We start from the raw sequence: 19,341 nt of genomic DNA, 5'->3' as shown, positions 1-19,341 counted from the left end.
GTTTAAATTTTCTTGGTTAATTTGCTTCTTGACATACCCTTTTAAGTGTACTTTCTCCACTGCTTATTTTTTGCCAGAGATGTCTTTCTTTCTAACCTCTATTCTTTTCTGCTGTAGAAGAAGTGTCTTCCAGTATATGATAGTGTTGACTTTCTACTTTGCAGCACTTTATCTTTTCTACCCTCCTGAATAATTTAATTCATTTGCCATTCTTTCTTCACTCTGGGCAGAGAGTAAGAGCCAATGTTCTTCTGAAGGACATTTGCTCTGTTTTTCTCAATAGGAAATTGGGGATTTTCTTAGGTCTGTCTTCTGTATCTCTAGCTCCCCCTTTGTTGGTGGGGGTTAATGCCTACTCTGCCAGGTTTGGCATGATCAGTGGTATCTTGGCTTGGACATATAGAGGAGAACACAAATGCAAAAAGGAGCAAAGTTCATGGCCTAGCTCCCCATGACACCCTTTGGATCACCTGGGTATTAATTCAAAATGGGGCCAAGCATAAGTCTAATTCCTTTCAAATGACCTGTTTCAAACCCAAAGGATTCCAGTTTCACGTATCTATAACTGAGTCTGCTCTCACAAATATTGTCTTTGCTAGCAGCACAATATGGAGAAGAAAGGGCTTTTTACACATCCATTAAGGTGTCAATGGGTTGTCTTTAGGTGTGTTACCACAGCAAGGGCCACATGTCTTTCACAAATGTAATAAAAGAAGCCCAAACTAAATTCTGGCTGCAGAAAGCCCTGTGCAGCCTCAGGACTCTGTCACTCTGAGCTGCATTTTGCATATCAGAAATCTCTTCTTTCCGCGGCCCAAGGACCATGTAGCCATTTACAAACTACACTGACATCCCAGAACAAGTCACTGCCTTTGGCAGTGGCTCAGAGGGCTGGGATCTCAGGAATAAACAATTAATCTGAAGCTCTCAGGCACAGTAGCTTCTTTGCTAAAGAGAGGCACATTCTTAGCAGTAACTGAATATGGCTGAAGATAAGAGTTTGATACCAGAGCACTGAGAAAGAATACAAAGAACACCACTCTCAATTGAGCTTACTTAGAAATACCATTTCTCAGGAAGAAAAGCTGAAAGAAGCTCTGCTTTGGAAAGGGACCTTTTGACAAAAACTTGGGTTTATAGGATTTGTTATCTTACATGATCCTATTTTATTTTAAATGTATCAAGTTAATTAAGGGTCATGTCATTTCTTTCACAGAAGCACTGAAGCTCTGGGCTCCTCTGAGGAAGCATAGAAGTTGAACATGTGAGATGAGTACCACAGAAACCTCGTGGTAAATCCCCTCACATTCAGACAATTATCCTCTAATCATTTGTGATACTATGAAAAACCTTAAGCCCACAATACCCATATGCTTTAAATAGAGGTGGGGAGGGTGTGTCACATTTAAAAAAAGAAGTGGACACAAAGGCACTTCTGTTTAAAAGCCTCCAGGGTACTCTGAAATGTCAGTGGTAAAGCCTGGCTGAGCAGGAAGCTGATAGTAGATGATAGTCTGCAGCAGGCATGGAGTTTATACAGCCTTGAACATTGATTAGCTACTAGTTGTTGCATTTTTTGGAAGAGGATCTTTGATGGCTAATTGGGGAGCAATATGAGGTATAAAAGAAGCATGAATAGCCTAAAAAAAACCCAACTAGTTATATGGGTTAGAGTGGAATTCTATTTTAGAAAGTGGTGGACATGTGGAGGTTTATTCAGGACCAAAATACTGCTAGCAGGTGTCTATGTCCCTACCACTGCAGTCTGACAAAAGCCCATTAGCTTAAAAAGGGGTCTTTTAAGACAGGAAAAAGGACAACATAAATTAGGTAGTCTGGTTCATTGGAAACACCTCCTCAGCTTTCAACATGGACACGTCAGCTCCTTGATAAAAGAAATACACATTCAACTGTATTTTGGGTGACTTTCATTTCCAGTAATGTTGTTGTACACAGGAAAGGAGGTATGTTTGTCTTAGGCATTTTCTTCTTTGGAACAGAGAACAGGAGGAACAGAGAAATTACAAGAGGTAGTGAATTTAGCAAATCTGCACATAAAACAATCTTTCATAAGAATAAAATGCTGCATTTACAGCTGTAAATGTACACACCCGTATAAGTTAAAAATATAAAGCTACTTTTACTGTGTTTCTTGTTCTTTTTAAGTTCAGAAAATGAAGTACTCAAGTGTTGGAATTAAAGTGGTGAACCTAATTGCATTGGCAAAACCAAACCATTCATGCAGCACCAGGCTTTTGACTTAGCCTAAGTGAGAAAGTTAGTGCAACCAAAGTGCATTTGTGTTTTTCACAGTGTGTACATTTTGACTGGCTTGTAAAGTGAATTTAGAAGTTCATGACTCTCCCAGGCAGCTTCTTTTGATGGTTGAAGAAAACATGATCTGCAACATACTGGGCCACAGCCTGACTTGGAATGATTAGACCGGTGTTCATCAGACAGTGGAGAAAAGTCAAAGTCAGCTACCTGGGAAAGGAGCACCAAAAGATAATTTTTAGTTCAGTTCCCACTGGCTCAAGTCCAGCAAGAGCACATTGGGCTGCAAATGGCACTTGGTCCTCAACCATTTTCACTCAGTCACTAACTTCAAATAGACTTCTGATTTATACCTGCTGTGCACATGGCTTATAGACAGTGTCTCTAGAGGTATATAATTTATATTGTGGCACATTGTAAAGGGTATTAGGTACTTTCCAAAGCACCATGAATTCTACTTTTGATTTAAGAACTCATGCTTATTGCAAAAACACCTTTTGTAGCAAGTGAAAGTATATTAGAGATGGCAGGGAGCTGGGGAGATGAAGGCCACATACAAGGGGTAGGTAACAATTTAGGGCTGCTTTAGGTAACATACCCCTCCTTTTTCATTATCCTGTATCCTCTTGCTTTCACTATCCTGTCTCCTTGCTTTCTTTCATGTAACTACTCTGAGGCAGATCCTCTGGAATGGATGCTTGAGAATATTAAAAAACTGCCCATTGTTATTCTGGCAATTCAGAGTTCTCTGCACCAAAGCAGAAACATGGCTGTTTCTTCATTTGCCTACACTGCTGGGCTTTTTTTTGTGGAACAGATCATAATTACCAGGGAAATTCTCCCTCCCTCTCTGTCTGGGGATTAAAGAACCTTTCATATCAGATACCTTTCATGGCTGAAAGCTACCTAATTACTATCCCAGCTCAAAGTAAGAGTAACTGAATACCTCCACGAGATCTTTTTGTGTTGTGTGACTTCGAAAAGTTGTGTACAGCACCAGTATCAGCATCACTGAAACCAGAGCAGTGCAGAGCAGGACAAAGAAAGCTGGGTGGATTCCTAGGAAAAAGCACAAGGACACATTTCTGTAATGACAAAATACCCCAGAAAAAGGCAACAGTGAGAAGGAAACAATGAAGAAATGTTAGGGGTATTTTTAGAAAAAAGATGGAATGTCTGTAAGAAGGAATAAACTTTTCAGCCCCCATCACTCCAGATTTTTCTGAAATCTCAGGAGTGGGAGTGAGGTTTGTCATAGTCTTTCCCTTTATGCTCTCTTTTGCATAGAAGAGCCTAAAAACCTCCACCCAGTTACATGTTAGCCCCTGACTTCCCAGGGTGTTTGTGGTACCCAAGAGGGTTCCTAGAGGATGGGAAGAACTCTCACCTCCACAGCAGCCAAGAGCCTCCAGCACAGAGGATTCAGCCCTGCATGCACACCAGCGCCTTCTGCAGTGAGCCGTCTGTACACAGCTGGCTCACAGTGACATGGTGTGACCACTCTGTGTCACAGCCTGGCTGTGCCCCATCCTCTTCAGCTGACCACCTAACCCCTCTCCCAGGTGGGCCATGTGTGACCATGCATGGGGGAGCCAGCTGGGGTCACTGGCAGGAGGGACAGAGACTTGTAACAAAATGGAAGCCTAGAAAAATCTACCCTCAAAATTCCATAACTAAGCTAAGCAATAAGAATTGAGACTGTTTAATTAAGATAGTGTTACAGACACACACAGTTTCCTGGTTATCCTCTCTAATACAAAAGCTGGACTATTTAAACTGAAAAATATTTCATTTAAGTAATACAGCCTTCCCAGTGTACTTAGTAGTTTCAAGACACTCTTGGGACTAAGAGTTCAGCAGAACACAGGAAGCTCGGAGCAATTACAGCAGGCACATTATAAATTCTCATTTTCCTTTTTATTCCTCTTGTTTTAGGAATCTACACCAAATTCCTGAAACATCATCTGCAGGCTGGTTAACCCATGCTTGTCCCTAACCTGTTTGGGACTCTCCGTGCTGCTCAGACTCCCTGTCCCTCACCTGCTGGCCGCACTTTGATCCCGTGGTACGTCTGCAGCATTGTCACGCCGTTCTCCACCCTGACACTGAGGCAGTACTGCCCCGCGTCCCTGAAGGTGTGGCTGAGGTTGTAGCAGGAGCCACTGATCTCCACCAGATGGCATTTGTCACCTTCAAGTGGAATGCACTCGGATTTTATAAGCCAGCATAATGCCAGTGGTGGGCTGAAACGACAAGAGCAAAAAGGGAAAATTAAAAAAAAAGGTGAAAACTCTGCAAAAATTTCACCAAAGAGCTTGGTTAAAATAGCGGAATAATTTTGAAACTAATGAAGTTAATTTAAATACAAATAAAGAAATTATCAACTGCACTGTTTGGTTTATAGCATGTGCCAAATGAAAAAGTTCTTTGTGATGCTTCTATAAAGACAGGTCTTTCAGCTGAGAGCTGAATACCTGCGAGGGTCATCAGTGGGCCACTGCATGTAGAAAACACCATAGTACTTCTTCAATAAAGATAAAAGGAATCTTTTTTCCTGCACTTCCAAAGGAAGGTAGTTTTTTCTTTGTCCTTTTCACACAGAGATCACTGTCAGCATCACTGAAGCACACCCAAGACTGTTTTAATTAAAACATCCTGCACATGAAACTGGAAAGAATAGAAGATGAGCTCTGAACAAAGGACTAATAGCTGGAAAATGTAAGTAAATTTCAAGGATCACAGCATTCCCTTACAATAACAAAAGGGTTTTTATTTGCTATCAAGCAATTTAGTGCACTTTAAGGCCATGTGGCTTCTCACCACATCTGATTGAATCCTTTTATTTACCTTTTCAGACCCCTGTTTCAACTGATTCTGCTTGAACTCACCTTATGCACTATAGACTTTGATTCTGACAACAGACAGAGATTTTCTTTACCCTATTATATTAGTTTTTTGTTTCTTATCTCATTACAACATTCTTTGCTAAAGAAAGCATGAGGTTTATGTGTTTATCTCATTTTCTAGCTTTGTTTTTGACAACCCATCTCTTTGTCACTATCTATCTTAAACTCCTCTTGCATCAGCCCCAGTCCTGTGACTAGGAGGTCACTAAGCCTGCTCTTAGTGATCTCAGGTTTGCCTGTCATAGTTTTTGGCTGATCACCTTTACTGGGATGCCATCTCCAGCTCCCATTCCTGCCAATATGCCTTCTACTTTCTGAATGCTGCTTTGTCTGTTGGGACTGTTTATGCCTTTGGTAAATGACTCTGTTTGGGTGCTGTTCACTGCAAAACTCGAATGTGCTCTAATGCTGCAACTTGAGGGAGCTTGTGCTAGGATTGAGGTGCTCACAACTCTCCTATTTTTCTATGATCCTTGCTGCATGGGGCCTCCATGTGTTATTTATCTTGTGGCAATCTGAACTTTGCCAGAATCACTCCCCAAACCCATTAATCTCCTATGCCAGTCAAGCTTTGCTGTTATGCAACAAGGCTAGGAATATATTTTAATTTAATATCAGGGAAATTGGTGAAGGAGAAAAGTTCAGAAAGAAGTTTTCAGATGTATTCCCCCCCACTATTTCTCTGGCTAGTTGTCTTTTAACATTCCCTTTATAAAGATTAAAAAAAATAGTATTTGCTTTATAAAAGAGGATTCTTCTCTTCTGTAAAGATGCAGGGTCTTTGAGGCTCTTAGAGCTCCTGGCATTTCAAGGCAGGAAAATGCAATATCCAACAGTATTTTTGGGGGGAAGGAGGTGGTTTTGGTTTTGGTTTTTAATAATTGTTCTGTGGGGTTCAACTAACTATTTTTAGGAAACACTGGGGAAAAACACTTAAAGAGGGAATTTTAAGGAAAGAAGTTGTGTTTTCTACTTACGTGCCATTGATGTGAAGAGATAAATTCAAGTTTTCCATTACGTGAGTCTCTCTGGAGCCCACTATGTCAATACTTTTAACAGCATCTGAGAAAAAATGAAAAGCCAGCATGTCACACTCCTGTTGTAAACTTGAGTCTTACTGGTTTCCCAGTGAAGGTTTATTTCCACAGACTTGCAGACTGGTGCTTCATCAGTCACAGAAATAATACTATTTGTCTCACACCCCGAAAGGAAACCTACCACTAGAGAGGTTGTAAGTTTCCTGACTTTTTGTCCAGTTCCTTTTTATATGTATAATCAACTTTATTAATTCTTTAAATTTTTAATTCTGTGTTTCTTTACTCCTGAGGCTGATCAAATCAATGAGACTTTCCTAATGTTTGATTTAACTGATTTATTGTTTAGGGATAGCTGGTGTAAATTAAACAAACAAATCCACATAAGTTACCATAAATAGTTTGTTATTTGAACTGTATGTAAAGCCTTTACAAAAGACAGTAAAATTATCTGTAGATTCAAAAGAAACTGAAGATTTTATCTGTTTCCACCAATTTTTCTGCCCTAGAAGAGCAAGTAGTCAATTCTGCAGTGGAAACACTTCTGGCAATGATGTTGACCAGTCCTTGCACACGAAACAATGTTGAAGTTGTGTTACCATGTCAAAGCTAGATTGTATCTGTACTTACTAGATTGTATCTGTACATACACAGCTTGTTCAATATTTCATAATTACCGAAGAGCTCCAGAGCTGTGGTAAAATCACCAGTTTTCTGCATCATTTCTCTTTCGTGTATGATGCTTCCAATCTGCTCCCATTCAGCCACGACCTTCAGGTGCACTGTGCGGTTCCCCATGGAGGAGCAGTTGCAGTAGACAAAGGGTTCCTTGGTAATCTGGTAAACCCTGTGTGCAACAGGAAAAGATTTAGAATCAAAATTGCCTTTTACTAAGTGCATGCATATTTCTGGTTTAAAAAGGGACAAGCTCTAATATATTTTCTTTACAGACAACGCTCCAGTGGCTGTGATTCTAATTCTACTTTATGTCCATATAAACGAGGATTTATGTCTGTGGTATTACCTATAGAACTACAATTAGTACAAGACTCAGAGTAAATATCTTCATTTTTAATTAAGGAAACTAAAGAGAATGCTAAAAGAATTTACAAAATTGAATAGGAATAGTAAGTAAATTATGAAAACAACATTTATAGCAGGCAGACTATTAGCTAACTGATTTTATTGGGATTTTTCTCTAGATGAACATCTGAAACAGAGCCATCTTAATACTCATTAAAGCAAACAAAGTAACCACACCTACCCATCTCCAAAATCCCAGTTGTAGACAAATGATGCTGACTTGAAGTAATGACTTGGGTCATGAAGAGAGAAAGAAATCCGGGTCACTGTGTCCATGGAGGAGCTAGAACCATGTGTGGTAACTCTGCTGTCTTCTATCTGGGCTATGGTGAGGTTCCCTGTGATAAATTCTGCAGAAGAAAAAGGGAAAAGAAGAATGACAACATATGTGACAGAAGAATGACAGCATGTATGGCAGCATACATGACAGAAGAATGACAGCATGCTACCACAGCGTGCTCTGTGTATCAAAACATTCTTTCAGATGTACTGGGTAAGTCTTGCTGTGTCCCAGTCCAAGTGGTTAAGTGTATTTTATATCTATTACTCACTGTTGTCATGCATGTGAATGAGGCAATGAAATGAAAATATTTATTGAGGGTTATACAATGGGTCATGATAAAACACCCAGTAGAACTAAGAGAAATAATCCTGGACTGATTGAGCTCAATATAAACTTTTACTATTTATTTTAAAATAACTGGTGTTAATATCAAGCATCTAGATTCAGAGTCAGGCCAGTGCACAAACTCATAATGTCTGGGATGGTGTTTTTTGTTTGTTTTGTGGGGTTTTTTAATGTAGCTTCTCCCCCCCCCCCCCCCCCCCCCTTAGTTTTAGCTATTTCTACAGAAATTAAGATTTGATTACCATGAATAACAGATGTGCTATATATTGTGAATATAGAAAGAGGGGAATGTTTGTATCTGTGAGAGGTTCTTTGCTGGACAATGAGTAGCAAGGACTGATCAAAAAAAATCCTCTCTAACCTACAAACAAAGAGATATGATGAGACACCAGCTCATTATAAAATTAATGGGTTATTGATTACCAGTAACAGACTCTTATCCTGTTAACAATTCATTAAATCTGGTTAGTAGGTTTTTTGGTGATGCACAAATAATAATTGCAATTACTGTTGGAATGGGGCTGTCAATCCCTGTATCAGAGATTTGGTTAACCATAGCACACCAGTAGTTAATTTGTACATAAAAAAGCATATTTATAGTTATGAATATTCCCAGCAAACTGAATTTGCACTTAGCAACATTTAGAAATGCAGCCATGATTTCAGATCCAATTTCAGTACACTCGGACAGAGCTTTAAAAGAAAATGTAATGCTCTGCTGTGCTGATGGCCTAGGATTTGCTGTGTCATGCAACAGGGAAAAGCAGCACATTGGCACTGCTTATGGTCATCCTAACTTTAGGCCTAGAAATGCTGGGAGGCAGTAGAAGAAGCATTGTTCTAGGAGTTTGGACATCACTGACCCATACTGATGTCTGAACTGCAGCTGCTGAAGCATCTGGTTTCTAGTTCAGTTTCTCTAAGCGACAGAGGTAGGAAAACTTGGGCAACACCACACTTTCTTCTGGGTTTGGAGAGACTAGAGCATGGCTGTAATGGTACTGATCGCACCATGCCCTCCAAACCCACCTTCAGCCACAGGGCTACAAATCAATCTCTCTTGTCAGAAGCCATATTTACACTGGCTTTCTCCCTGATGCTGCAAAGGCATACACACTGGGCTCCTGGAGAGGTCCAGGCTGTAAAGCCATTTACCCATTTTACCTGTAATCTGGAGCACGGTGACGTTTCTTGCAATCGGCCGACACAACCAACAGTTTTTGTGAGTCACCCAGACAGACACAGGGAAAGTGCCAGGGAATTCACCAGTCACATTAATTATGGAATTAAGCTGCTGCTCGGATTTCTCTATCAGAATCAGAGGAGCATAGACCCAGTTAAAGTGATACCAGTTTGATGTGACATTTTTGTTCTTCATTCTTAGCCTGGCTTGAACAGTAGCTTGAGCTCCCGTTGTGATAGGACCATTGTTGGTTATTTCCAGGCTAGGCAACTCTGTGGAAAGCAGAAGAAAATGAGTAAACCAAACCTTCTTGTATGGAATTTTAAATTTCATTTATTTATTTATACATTTGAACTAGTCAGCTCTAGTTATATGACTCACAATTACACTTACCCCAGCAAAGAATTTACCACCATAATTTTTTACTGTTTAAATATCTGGAACAGAAACTGTTGCATGTGTATATGAGTTCAAATAAATAGCAGTAAACAGACTGGGTTCTAGAAATGTTCATAGCAGAAGACAGCTTCAGTCTAGAACATCACAAAAGCTTTGATGAGGTTTTACACCCAGAGCTGGATGCTGGCTATAGGTTCATTGTCACTAATGATCTAACATGATCACAAGACTTTCAGCTACTGGATGAGGCTTAGCTTTAATCTCTGCCCTAAAGATGTAAACTTTCAAACTCAGGTGAGATTTCATTCACTAGATTCCTTTGCCAGCTCTGTTGAAAAGTTCATCTAACTTTCCTCATAAGTAAACATAAAAAAAACTCAGAAGCATTTTCTGTGCTATGGTCCACCTTAAATTTCCTTTTCCAGGGAAGGACCAGAAGTCCTAAGGCAAATAAAAGATGTACCATGCTGCAGTGGCAGATCAATTGCTGACCAGAGGGACCTGGACAAGCTGAAAAAGTGGGCCCATGGGAACCTCATGGGGCTGAACAACTGAGTGCAAGGTGCTGCATCTGGATTGGCGTAACCCCTGGTATTCATTACAGGCTGGGGGATGAAGTGATAGAGAAGAACTTGGCAGTACTGGTGGGTGAGCCAACAATGTCCGCCCAAGAAAGATATGAGGCTGCATAAAAATCAGCCAGCAGGTTGAGGGAGGTGATGTTTCACAATGAGAGTGGTGAAACACTGGCATGGGTTGCCCAGTATAAGAAATCAAGGTCAGATTGGTCTGGGCTCTGAGCTACCTGATCTAGTTGAAAATGTCTCTGCTCATAGCAGGGGGTTAAATTGATGACCTTTGAAGGTCTCTTCCAACCCAAACTATGCCATGATTCTACAAGACACCAAGGCATGAGAGGTGCAGGACCTGTGATACTGAGCCAGCTCTGCTGCTCTGAATGACTCACCATTATCTCCTCTGCCATGTTTACTCAAATTACTTCAGATCTTGCAACTACTGCAATAGATAGTGTTGAGTTTTGTGGAAAGAATACATTAAATTTTCCCCAAAAAATAGCAGTGCAGAAGCATTAAAGAATGTGCATGTGTTAAACAACAAAGCCAACCCCCAAGCTCCAAAACAAAAGGAAATGCAAAATAGCTGTGAATTGGGACAGAGCTGGGAGCAGGGTCTGGTTGCTTGCCTCTAACATGGAGCATGTTCCCTTCCCTGTATCAGAGCTCTGCCTGGCTCTCCTCTCATCAGCAGTGCTGGGCAGAGCAGCAGAGCTGGGAGGTTCTAATGCAGGTGCCTTTCCTTATCCTCTCTTTCAGCAGCCACCAGACTGCTACCAGGGACCTGAATCTCTGACCTTTAGAAACTGCATTTCTCACTCATCCATGGCCTCTAATATGAGGGGAGCACTGGGGCTAGCTAACTCCTGTGCTGGCTTTTCTGCACCCATCAGCTTGGGATGAAAGAGATGGTATTTGTGCCTGCATTTTATTTTACAGATCACAGGTACTGAACAATTCTGGAGGCAGAAGAACTGTGAGAAAAGAACGGTAACACTACTGCCTGAGAAAGAACTCCACTGCTCCCATTTCACAGCGCCAGAAATGGCCCTGAGTCCAGTTTTCTGAGTTAAAAGAGAAATGCTTGTGATTTGATGAAATCTGGCAGAGGGAGGTTTCATGTCTCTGGAAGATTCAGGCTATGTTCCACTTACTTTCAGCAGAATTCAGGGAAAAAATAGCCGACTACCTCATGCTTATCTAGCACTTCTCCTTGGAGGTTATCACGGTGCTTTACAAATCAGGGCCATACCATCCCAACAGCTGCAGCAGCTGGGTTCAGCAGCTAACCCAAGGTCACCCAGGGAGCAACCAGTGCAGCAAAACTCTCCATCCAATTCAGGGATTTCTCCTGCCTTTCTGACCTCTCTCTGCAGAATGGAGACCTGTGAGTCCCACAGCGAGGAACTGCAGCTGCCCAGGTGCCCTGTGACCTGTGGTGCGGGGTCAGCGGGGGAAGCAGAAGTGCAGCTTTTGGGTCAGAAGTGCAAAGCAGAACCCCGGCTTCCAGGGATGCCCCACCTCCACTGCAGGCACCAAGATTGCAGTGCCTGAGAATAAAGTCTGGGGTGGTGGGAGCGCGCCCAGAGCTGCTTCCATCCCTTGTCACATCTATCAGGCTCGGGCAGGGAACCACCCCCACCAGTGATGCAGCTCACTCCGAGGTCTGAGCCCTCGCCCCCAGCACCCCGCACCCCTCGCCCTCTCCCCGGCGGCGATGCCAGCGCAGACCGGCGGCCCCTTACCTGCGGCCGGGCAGCGACCGTGGCCGAGGTGCAGCAGCAGCGCGCAGAACAGCCACCGCATGCTGGGGGCCGCGGGGACGGGCGCTGGGCCGGCTCTCGAAGCGGAGCGGGTCTGGGCCGCGCTGCCCCCGCGGCACTGCGGCTCCCGTGTCCGCGCCCCCGGGACGCTCCCCCGCGGCAGCGCCCAGCCCGCCTCTCCCGGGGGCAGTTCCTGCGGGATCGCGCTGCCAGCGCCGCCGGGATGCAAAGCCGCCGGCGGGTTAAACAACTAGTCAATAAAACCCACAAATTCCTCCCATCTGCCGAGAGCGTGGGGACATCTCGGATCGCTCATGAAGGGGTTTGTGCCGCGCTTTGGTTGCGGCAAGCACATATAAATGAAGTATTCCTGCGGTGGCGCGGGGATGGCTCTGCCGGGGGCACTTCGGCTGCTGTTACCGGTCCCGCAGCGCTCCGAACGGCCTGTAACGGGTGCGCTGCTGGAGAGAAGCGACAGCAAAAGCGCCGGAATGTGGTTTTCTAGTGTTCTTTTTTTGTCGTTTTATTTTGTTTTTTCTTTTTTTGTTTTGTACATTTTGGTTTTAATTCGTTCACTTTTATTCTTTTTATTTTCTTAAACTCAACATTCGAAGCCCTTTCTCCCTCCGGGCCGCCGTTCTATTTCTTGTGGCGGATCAGTTTCACTGCGCGCTTCGCTTCCGGTGGTGCCGCCGCTCCCCCGGGGCACCGGCGGGGCGGGGTGGGCTGTGCCCTGGCCGGAGGCACCGGCCGCGGCCGCCTCTGCCCCGGTAACCCCTCGCCCGCTGTTACCGGCGGCCGCGGCGCCAGCGGAGCCTCCGGGGACGCGGGGACGGGCGGGGCTGGCCTCAGGCGGCGGCCTCTGGCAGCGCCCAGCCGGGGCGGGTCAAGGCGGGGCCGTGCGAGGCTCGCGGGGCCGGGAAGGGAGCGGGCGGTGCCGCGCCCGTCTCCGCCCGGGGAGAGGCGCGGGAGGCGGCACCGGGAGGAGGCGGCCGGAACTGAGCTCGGGCGCTTCCGTCGCGCCCATGCGCTGCCGGCGGCCTCCGGGAGCAACAAAGGAGGGAGCCGGGGGGCCGCGGCCGGGCGGTCCCGGGGAGCCGCGGGGTGAGGAGCGCCCCGGTGGGGCCCGGGCCTGGGCGCGGTGAAGCGGGGCGGGGGGAGGCGGGACCGGCGCGCTGCGGGCAGGAGGGGGCGGCCGGAGCCCCGCCGGAGGCCTGGGGCCGAGCGCGGCACCGGGAGGGCTGAGGGACGGGGGGAGACGCCGCCGCGGCCGCTCACGGTGCCCGTGTTCGCAGGGCGGAGATGGGCTCGGCGTGACGGCGCCCTGGCAGCGGGGAGCGACCCGGGCGAGCAGCGCTGCGGCGGGGAAGGTGAGGGCGCGGGGTCCCGGGCTGGCTCGGCCGGACCTGGCCGGGAGCAAAACTGACGGAGACACCCCAGGGGAGGAGGGAGGTCGCCGGTCTTTCAAGCTAGGTGCGATTTTAAGGCTTCTTTACGAGCGAGACGGGCAGCTTGCGGCGGCAGGACAGGGTGTGTCCAAGGGGAGCTGCGAGTTTGGGGCAGGAGGCAGGTGATGACAGTGGGCGGTGTCCGGAGCATCCCTGAGCCTGGAGCCTGCTGCTGGGAGAGAGGAAACCGCGCAGAACACGGGAATGTTTGTGCTGTGAAGAGCTCAATAACCCCTTTTTCTATTAGTGCACTCCTGGCACAATGAGTGCTCTGCATGCTTGGTGTTGTATTTGTAAGCCTAAGTAAATGTTACAGTTGTGGTTTTTGGAAAAGGTGGTCCTCTTCAGTATGTTAGAAGAATGGATGTAGACGATGGGATAGCTGCTGTCTGCAAGCCGTGTAACCTAACAAGTCGTTCTGTATTCTTTTGTAGGTGTGTTGATCTTGATTTTATGTACTGAAAGCTGATTTTTACTCCTCCAAGATGGCATTTGTTTCAGCACAAGGGCCTACGGTGGTGGACCAAACCACTTTGATGAAAAAATACCTTCAGTTTGTGGCTGCTCTTACAGATGTTAATACACGTAAGAGACTTTTTTTTCTTGTAAATTGCAAATCTTAGTTAGTTTCACAAGTGTTGCAGACTTGTTCGGACAGTTGATGAAAGAGACAGTGAAATCTGTCAAATTCACTTTGAAATTTGTTTGAGTTTTGATTTTTGAAGAAGCAAAATGATGAGAAACACTTGCATGAGCCAAAGTGAGTGAGGTGTGTGTGTGTGCAGTTGTGTGCTGGTTGTTTGGGAGAACTGTGTGTCTTATAATTGGGCAGTGATAGCTGAACTGATAAGATCTGATTGCTTCTTTGATCAATGAGTTTGTTGTTTTCCTTCATGACCTAGTTTTACGCTCAGATTTTTCTGCTTACATTTCCACTTTCAGCTGATGAAACCAAATTGAAAATGATGCAAGAAGTCAGTGAGAATTTCGAGGTAAATAAAATAATAATAATAATTATTAATCCCAAGATTATAATATAATAGATATTAATCCCAAGATAATAATAATCCCAAGCAACAAAACTTCCCTACCTTTCTGCAATGGCAGACTTTCTTGTGCTTAATGTATATTAATTGAATATCTGATGTTATGCAGTTAAAATATTAATAGTAGTATCCTGTGACTAATGATTTATATGGTTACAAGTCATTGATTCTAGGTTTGTATTTAGGAATTAACCAAGTTGTTGAAGGATTACATTTGGATTTAGTGAGCTTTCATTGCCAAATCTTTATTCATTAAGTATTTAAATAAAAGTGAAGTAAGAAATTTTCCTTCTCTTTTTTGAATGCTATGAAATGTCTGTATTTAAAGCTTTCTTTTATTTAGTTCAAATGTATATTGTGTTCTTGTGAAACAGAGGCCCTTCAGATTCCTCTGAGTATTCCATGGTGTGGAAGTGACAGAGGAGTTGTCAGATGTAGAATCTGACATCAGGAGTGGAGATGTCTCCACTCCTGATGTCATCTTTTGCATGGTGATGGACCATGTTTTTAGATGAACAGCAGAGAAAATGTGAAACACGAGTTAACCCAGCCTTGTGTTAGTAGAAATTTTACTTTGGTTGAATACTTAGATGTTATGTGCCTGTTCTGAAGTTATAGCAAACTAAAATCATTCTTGTGGAGTTTTTTATCTCCTTAAGCTATTTCTGAAACAATTTATCTGAGTGAAATAATAGTTTTAACTGCTTAGTCTGGTGACCTGTTAGAATCTGAAGATTTAGTTGATTCTCTTTGCCCTTCCCTTCAGTAGGGAAGGATTTGTATTTGTTTTGCTAATGTTCTCTTGGAACTCACGTGGTTCTTTAGTGTCAGCAGATACTTAGTCACTGAATCTATTCAAGATTCACTGAAAATATTTAATAGTGGTTTTGAATGTAACTGAATATAATCTGTGTGATGTCTGTAACTCCCCATTTTTTGTTGTTAACTAGAATGTGACATCATCCCCTCAATATTCTACGTTTCTGGAACACATAATCCCTCGGTTTCTGACCTTTCTACAGGATGGGGAAGTTCAGTTTCTGCAGGAGAAGCCAGCACAGGTAAACTGTGTGGAGCATTTCCTGCCTTTTTGCTGTACTTGATTAACCTAATAAACTGATTTAAGACTTGTTGAAAATAGATCTGTCATGTGGAGTGGAACTGAAAAAGTCCTGTTTCTGAATAAGTTACTTATCAACTTTGCTAATCTGGCTTCTGTGGAAAAGGAGGTAAAGAAGCTGTAACAGAATTGGCTTTCTTGCTGAAATACTCCATGTATTACTGGCTTTACTGAAGGTTACAAATTACTGACTTTACTGAAGGTTAGGAATGAAAGGCAAAAGTTGAATCTTTGTCATTAAATACTTAAAATTGCATTCCTTAAAAAAAGTCTGATTTTCCAGCTGTAAATTAGTTAAATTTGCTTCATTCACATAGGTGGGTAGTAGGAAGAGTCATGTCTTTGTATACAAGCGGATGTCTACATGAAATAAAATGGCTTTTTTTCTATTTCAACATGCAGAATTATTATGCTGAAAAAGATGCTGCAACTGATTGTTGGGTTTTGTGGGCTTTTCAAAAAGTTCTGTCATATCATTATTTTTCCTTTTTTCTTTTTTTTTTTTCCTACAGCAACTCCGGAAGCTTGTGCTTGAAATAATTCACAGAATACCAACTAATGAACATCTTCGTCTTCATACCAAAAATATCCTGTCTGTGATGTTCAGATTTCTAGAGGTATTCTTTACTTCCTCTTAAAACTGTTTGAAATTTTCTGAAATATTTTCTTCTGCTTTCTTCATCTCCAGAGTTTGCTGGGGTAGTTTTTCAATAGCTGTGCTGCTGGAGCAGGAATGGAAAGACATTCTGTTTAAGCTTCACCTATGCCCTCTCTTACCATCTACAGGTTTTCTGCCTGTTCTCTTCTGCCCTTTAGAAACTTGGATTTTACAAATGCAGGGAGATGTTCTCATGCTGGGCAGGATTTTCTGGCAGATAGCTTATTCTTGGGAGGTTGTTTTCTGTCTGGGAATTCACAGCACTCTTCATTTGAAGCTCACATGGGGGTCTCTGTTTGAGAGGCAATGGGAGCAGATCTGATGGGACAGAGTGGTTGAAATGTCTGGGTTTTACTCCCCCAGGGGTGGATTTAATTTCAGCCATACTCTGGGACTGCAGGGTATCCAAGGAAAGGCATTTTGCTCAGACAAACCCATATTAATGGGGCACTTCAGACTGTTGAGAAGAGTATAATTTTTATAATTTTACAGGGTTTTGAAGTACCTACTGAGTAGTTGGAGAATTCAGCAGTGAGCTCACTAAAAAGTTTCTTTTTTTTTTCCAGACAGAGAATGAAGAAAATGTACTGATTTGCTTGAGAATAATTATTGAATTGCACAAACAGTTCCGACCAGCAATCACTCAAGAAGTAAGTCATAACTCCTGTTACATGGCATAGAACTTTCTGCCATGCTCTTCAGAACTGCTGTTTTGTTCAACTGGGTTGATTGGTTTGCTTTGCTGTTGTCCTTTTATGTTGCCTTTCCTGTTGTCATAACCATATGTTTATTTTTTTCCCCTTTTTTAATATTAAAGTGATTTTTTAAAAGAAAATTGCATAATGCTGGCACTCCTGGGGAATAAACCAAACTGTTAAAGCTTAGTTGTACGTGATTTAAATGTTTATGGACAATATGAGCAGTCTAAGGAATAAAATTCCCACACAAAGAAATTGATGCCCTTTTAGTTTGTAAAGGAAAATAATGAAAAAGAAATTTACTCTGATTGACTTCTCCCTGCCTCCCTTCTTCTCTCCTGTGACTCATCAAAGGGAATTTGGAAATTTGCATTGTTATTCTCTTGCTTTTTGCCTTGATTTTCTCTTGGGAAGACTTAGTTGTTTCATAGTAATTATACCTAACAATGCCATATTGGAACTATGTAAAGTTGATAGGTAGATCAGATTCTTTCCAAGTGAAATTTGAATTAATACTAACAAAGCAGAAGGAGGTAGGAGAACACTTTCAGATTATTTTCAGTTATCATGAAAAATATACTGTACTGGTGAGTAGAGATTTGATGTATTTGTACTGTTAATACAGAGATTCTAAAACTGTGGTTTTAAAATTATTTTATTAAAAATTTCTTTATGGCAACTGACTTCTTCCTTCCTAGATTCATCATTTTTTGGACTTTGTGAAACAGATTTACAAGGAACTTCCAAAAGTAGTGGTAAGCTTTTTATTTATGAAATTGCCCTTGCTATAGTCAGAAAGCTAGTTTTTATTTCTTGATTTTTATCTCTAAAAGATACTGAAAAAAAATTTTTCATCTGTTGATACAAAGTAAATAAAGTTTTAGTGAATATATTTATCAAAACTATGTCTAAAATTGGAGGCATTTAGATTTTGATTTGGAAAACCTTGTTTCTGGCACCCTGTTAGTGGTAGGAGAAGATAAGGTGAGCTGGAGTTCTGAAGCCGGGTGGGGTTGGCTGCAGTGGTCTCCAGGTACCCAAATGTGTCTGTTTTGGAGGGAAGGGTGAGGTCATGAAGGGGGCTCCAGTCTGATACAGAGTAACTCTTGGGATGTTTTCCTTCACCAGAAGAGCGCCTTGGCTGGGGGAAGCTTTTCTGCTGCTCTGTTTAGGGGGAGAGGTTGCCGGGTGTGTGTCTGGCCCAGGCAGATGCTGCAGCGCAAACATCGCTGCAGAGAGGAGAAAACTGCTCCAGGGGAGGATTATTGGGGGAGTTCTGAGGAGATGGATGGCCTTTCCACTGTTACTGGCATTGTGATATTTTCCTTCTGCTCTCTGCTTGTAGAATCGGTACTTTGAGAACCCTCAGGTGATTCCTGAGAACACAGTTCCCACTCCTGAGATGGTTGGCATGATTACAACCATTGTGGTGAAGGTGAACCCTGAGCGAGAGGACAGTGAAACGAGGACAGTGAGTGTTCTGACTGCTCTTAACTCTGTAGCACAGGACCAAAGATCATAAGGCCAAGCAAAAATAACAGACTTTCTTTTTGCTTGTTTTTCTTATCAAAACTTTTCTGTAGAGGCTGATTGAAACTTTCCAGATATTTTCTATGCAGCTGTAATTACAGGATTTTTATTTAATGTAACACCCAATGCTTTTGTGTTGTAAAAATGTTATTGTTAAATATAGTGCCACTAAAATGGGCAGTTTCTGTAAAAATGTGTTTTACATACTCTTTTGAATTAATAATTAGACTGTTTATAAAGCATGTATTCTTTCTTTCAGCATTCAATAATTCCCAGAGGATCTTTATCACTAAAGGTCTTGGCTGAGCTACCTATTATTGTTGTTCTCATGTATCAGGTTAGTACACTTCAGTATTTTGCATGTAAATACTTAATTACTGAACAGCTCATGTAACTTCTGTTGGCTATCATATTAGTAAAAATGAATGTGATATACTTTTGAAATTAAAATATCATCGAAAAATAAAGCTGGTGAGATGTATTAATTTTTTTCTGATTAGCTCTCTAGTAATTTGACTGCAAGTGTGACTTGTGAATTTCTCTAATAATGCTTTCTCTTTTTAAGCTCTACAAACTGAACATTCATAATGTCGTAGCTGAGTTTGTGCCCTTGATTATGAACACTATTATAATACAAGTTTCTGCTCAAGCAAGGTAAGAGCATTTAATGGTATTTTGATGATATTTGAGATAAACTACTTAAACCTGTCATTCAATATTGCTCAAAATATTTTTGTCTTCTATCTTATTATTTTTGATTCTAGTCTTATGCTTTTAATCTCAAAAGTAGCAATGATTAATTGACTAATAATTACTACGGTTCTGTATGTGAAGTTATTGTCAAAATATCTCATTAATAAAGTCCATAGTTGTGCAGTAGGTGCCAGTTTATTATTTGATAGTGAGTTTTTAAAATAGAGTTCCTGACAAAAATCCACACTGTCACAGACAGCGATGAAGACCCTGGGAGTGTGGACATTGGTCACTGTTTAATCT

The 19,341-nt window shown here is 42.4% G+C and overlaps 2 protein-coding genes across 2 annotated transcripts in view; one reads left to right on the top strand and one right to left on the bottom strand.

The window, feature by feature from the left end:
• Positions 1-2,307: 2,307 nt before the first annotated feature.
• Positions 2,308-11,888, bottom strand: TMEM130 (transmembrane protein 130; the record flags this gene model as incomplete). The annotated part of the gene is made up of 8 exons (XM_084216745.1): positions 2,308-2,484; positions 3,221-3,333; positions 4,315-4,517; positions 6,158-6,242; positions 6,892-7,061; positions 7,479-7,647; positions 9,090-9,380; positions 11,828-11,888. The coding sequence occupies 8 exons, from the start codon at positions 11,886-11,888 to the stop codon at positions 2,308-2,310; spliced, it is 1,269 nt and encodes a 422-aa protein (XP_084072871.1).
• Positions 11,889-13,139: 1,251 nt separating this feature from the next.
• Positions 13,140-19,341, top strand: part of TRRAP (transformation/transcription domain associated protein) — a 74,274-nt gene continuing 68,072 nt past the window's right edge. The window contains exons 1-10 of the mRNA XM_084216868.1: positions 13,140-13,215; positions 13,728-13,878; positions 14,236-14,285; positions 15,290-15,400; positions 15,972-16,076; positions 16,684-16,767; positions 17,514-17,570; positions 18,161-18,286; positions 18,605-18,682; positions 18,911-18,999. Coding sequence (XP_084072994.1) covers positions 13,779-13,878; positions 14,236-14,285; positions 15,290-15,400; positions 15,972-16,076; positions 16,684-16,767; positions 17,514-17,570; positions 18,161-18,286; positions 18,605-18,682; positions 18,911-18,999 — 800 coding nt within the window. The 5' untranslated portion in view covers positions 13,140-13,215; positions 13,728-13,778. The remainder of the gene's footprint in view (positions 13,216-13,727; positions 13,879-14,235; positions 14,286-15,289; positions 15,401-15,971; positions 16,077-16,683; positions 16,768-17,513; positions 17,571-18,160; positions 18,287-18,604; positions 18,683-18,910; positions 19,000-19,341) is intronic.

Source organism: Fringilla coelebs, assembly GCF_963513975.1.
Source record: "Fringilla coelebs genome assembly, chromosome: 16".
Classification (NCBI taxonomy): Eukaryota; Metazoa; Chordata; class Aves; order Passeriformes; family Fringillidae; genus Fringilla; species Fringilla coelebs.
Note: the sequence above shows the minus strand (reverse complement) of the source record. Positions and strands in the feature narration are given on the sequence as shown.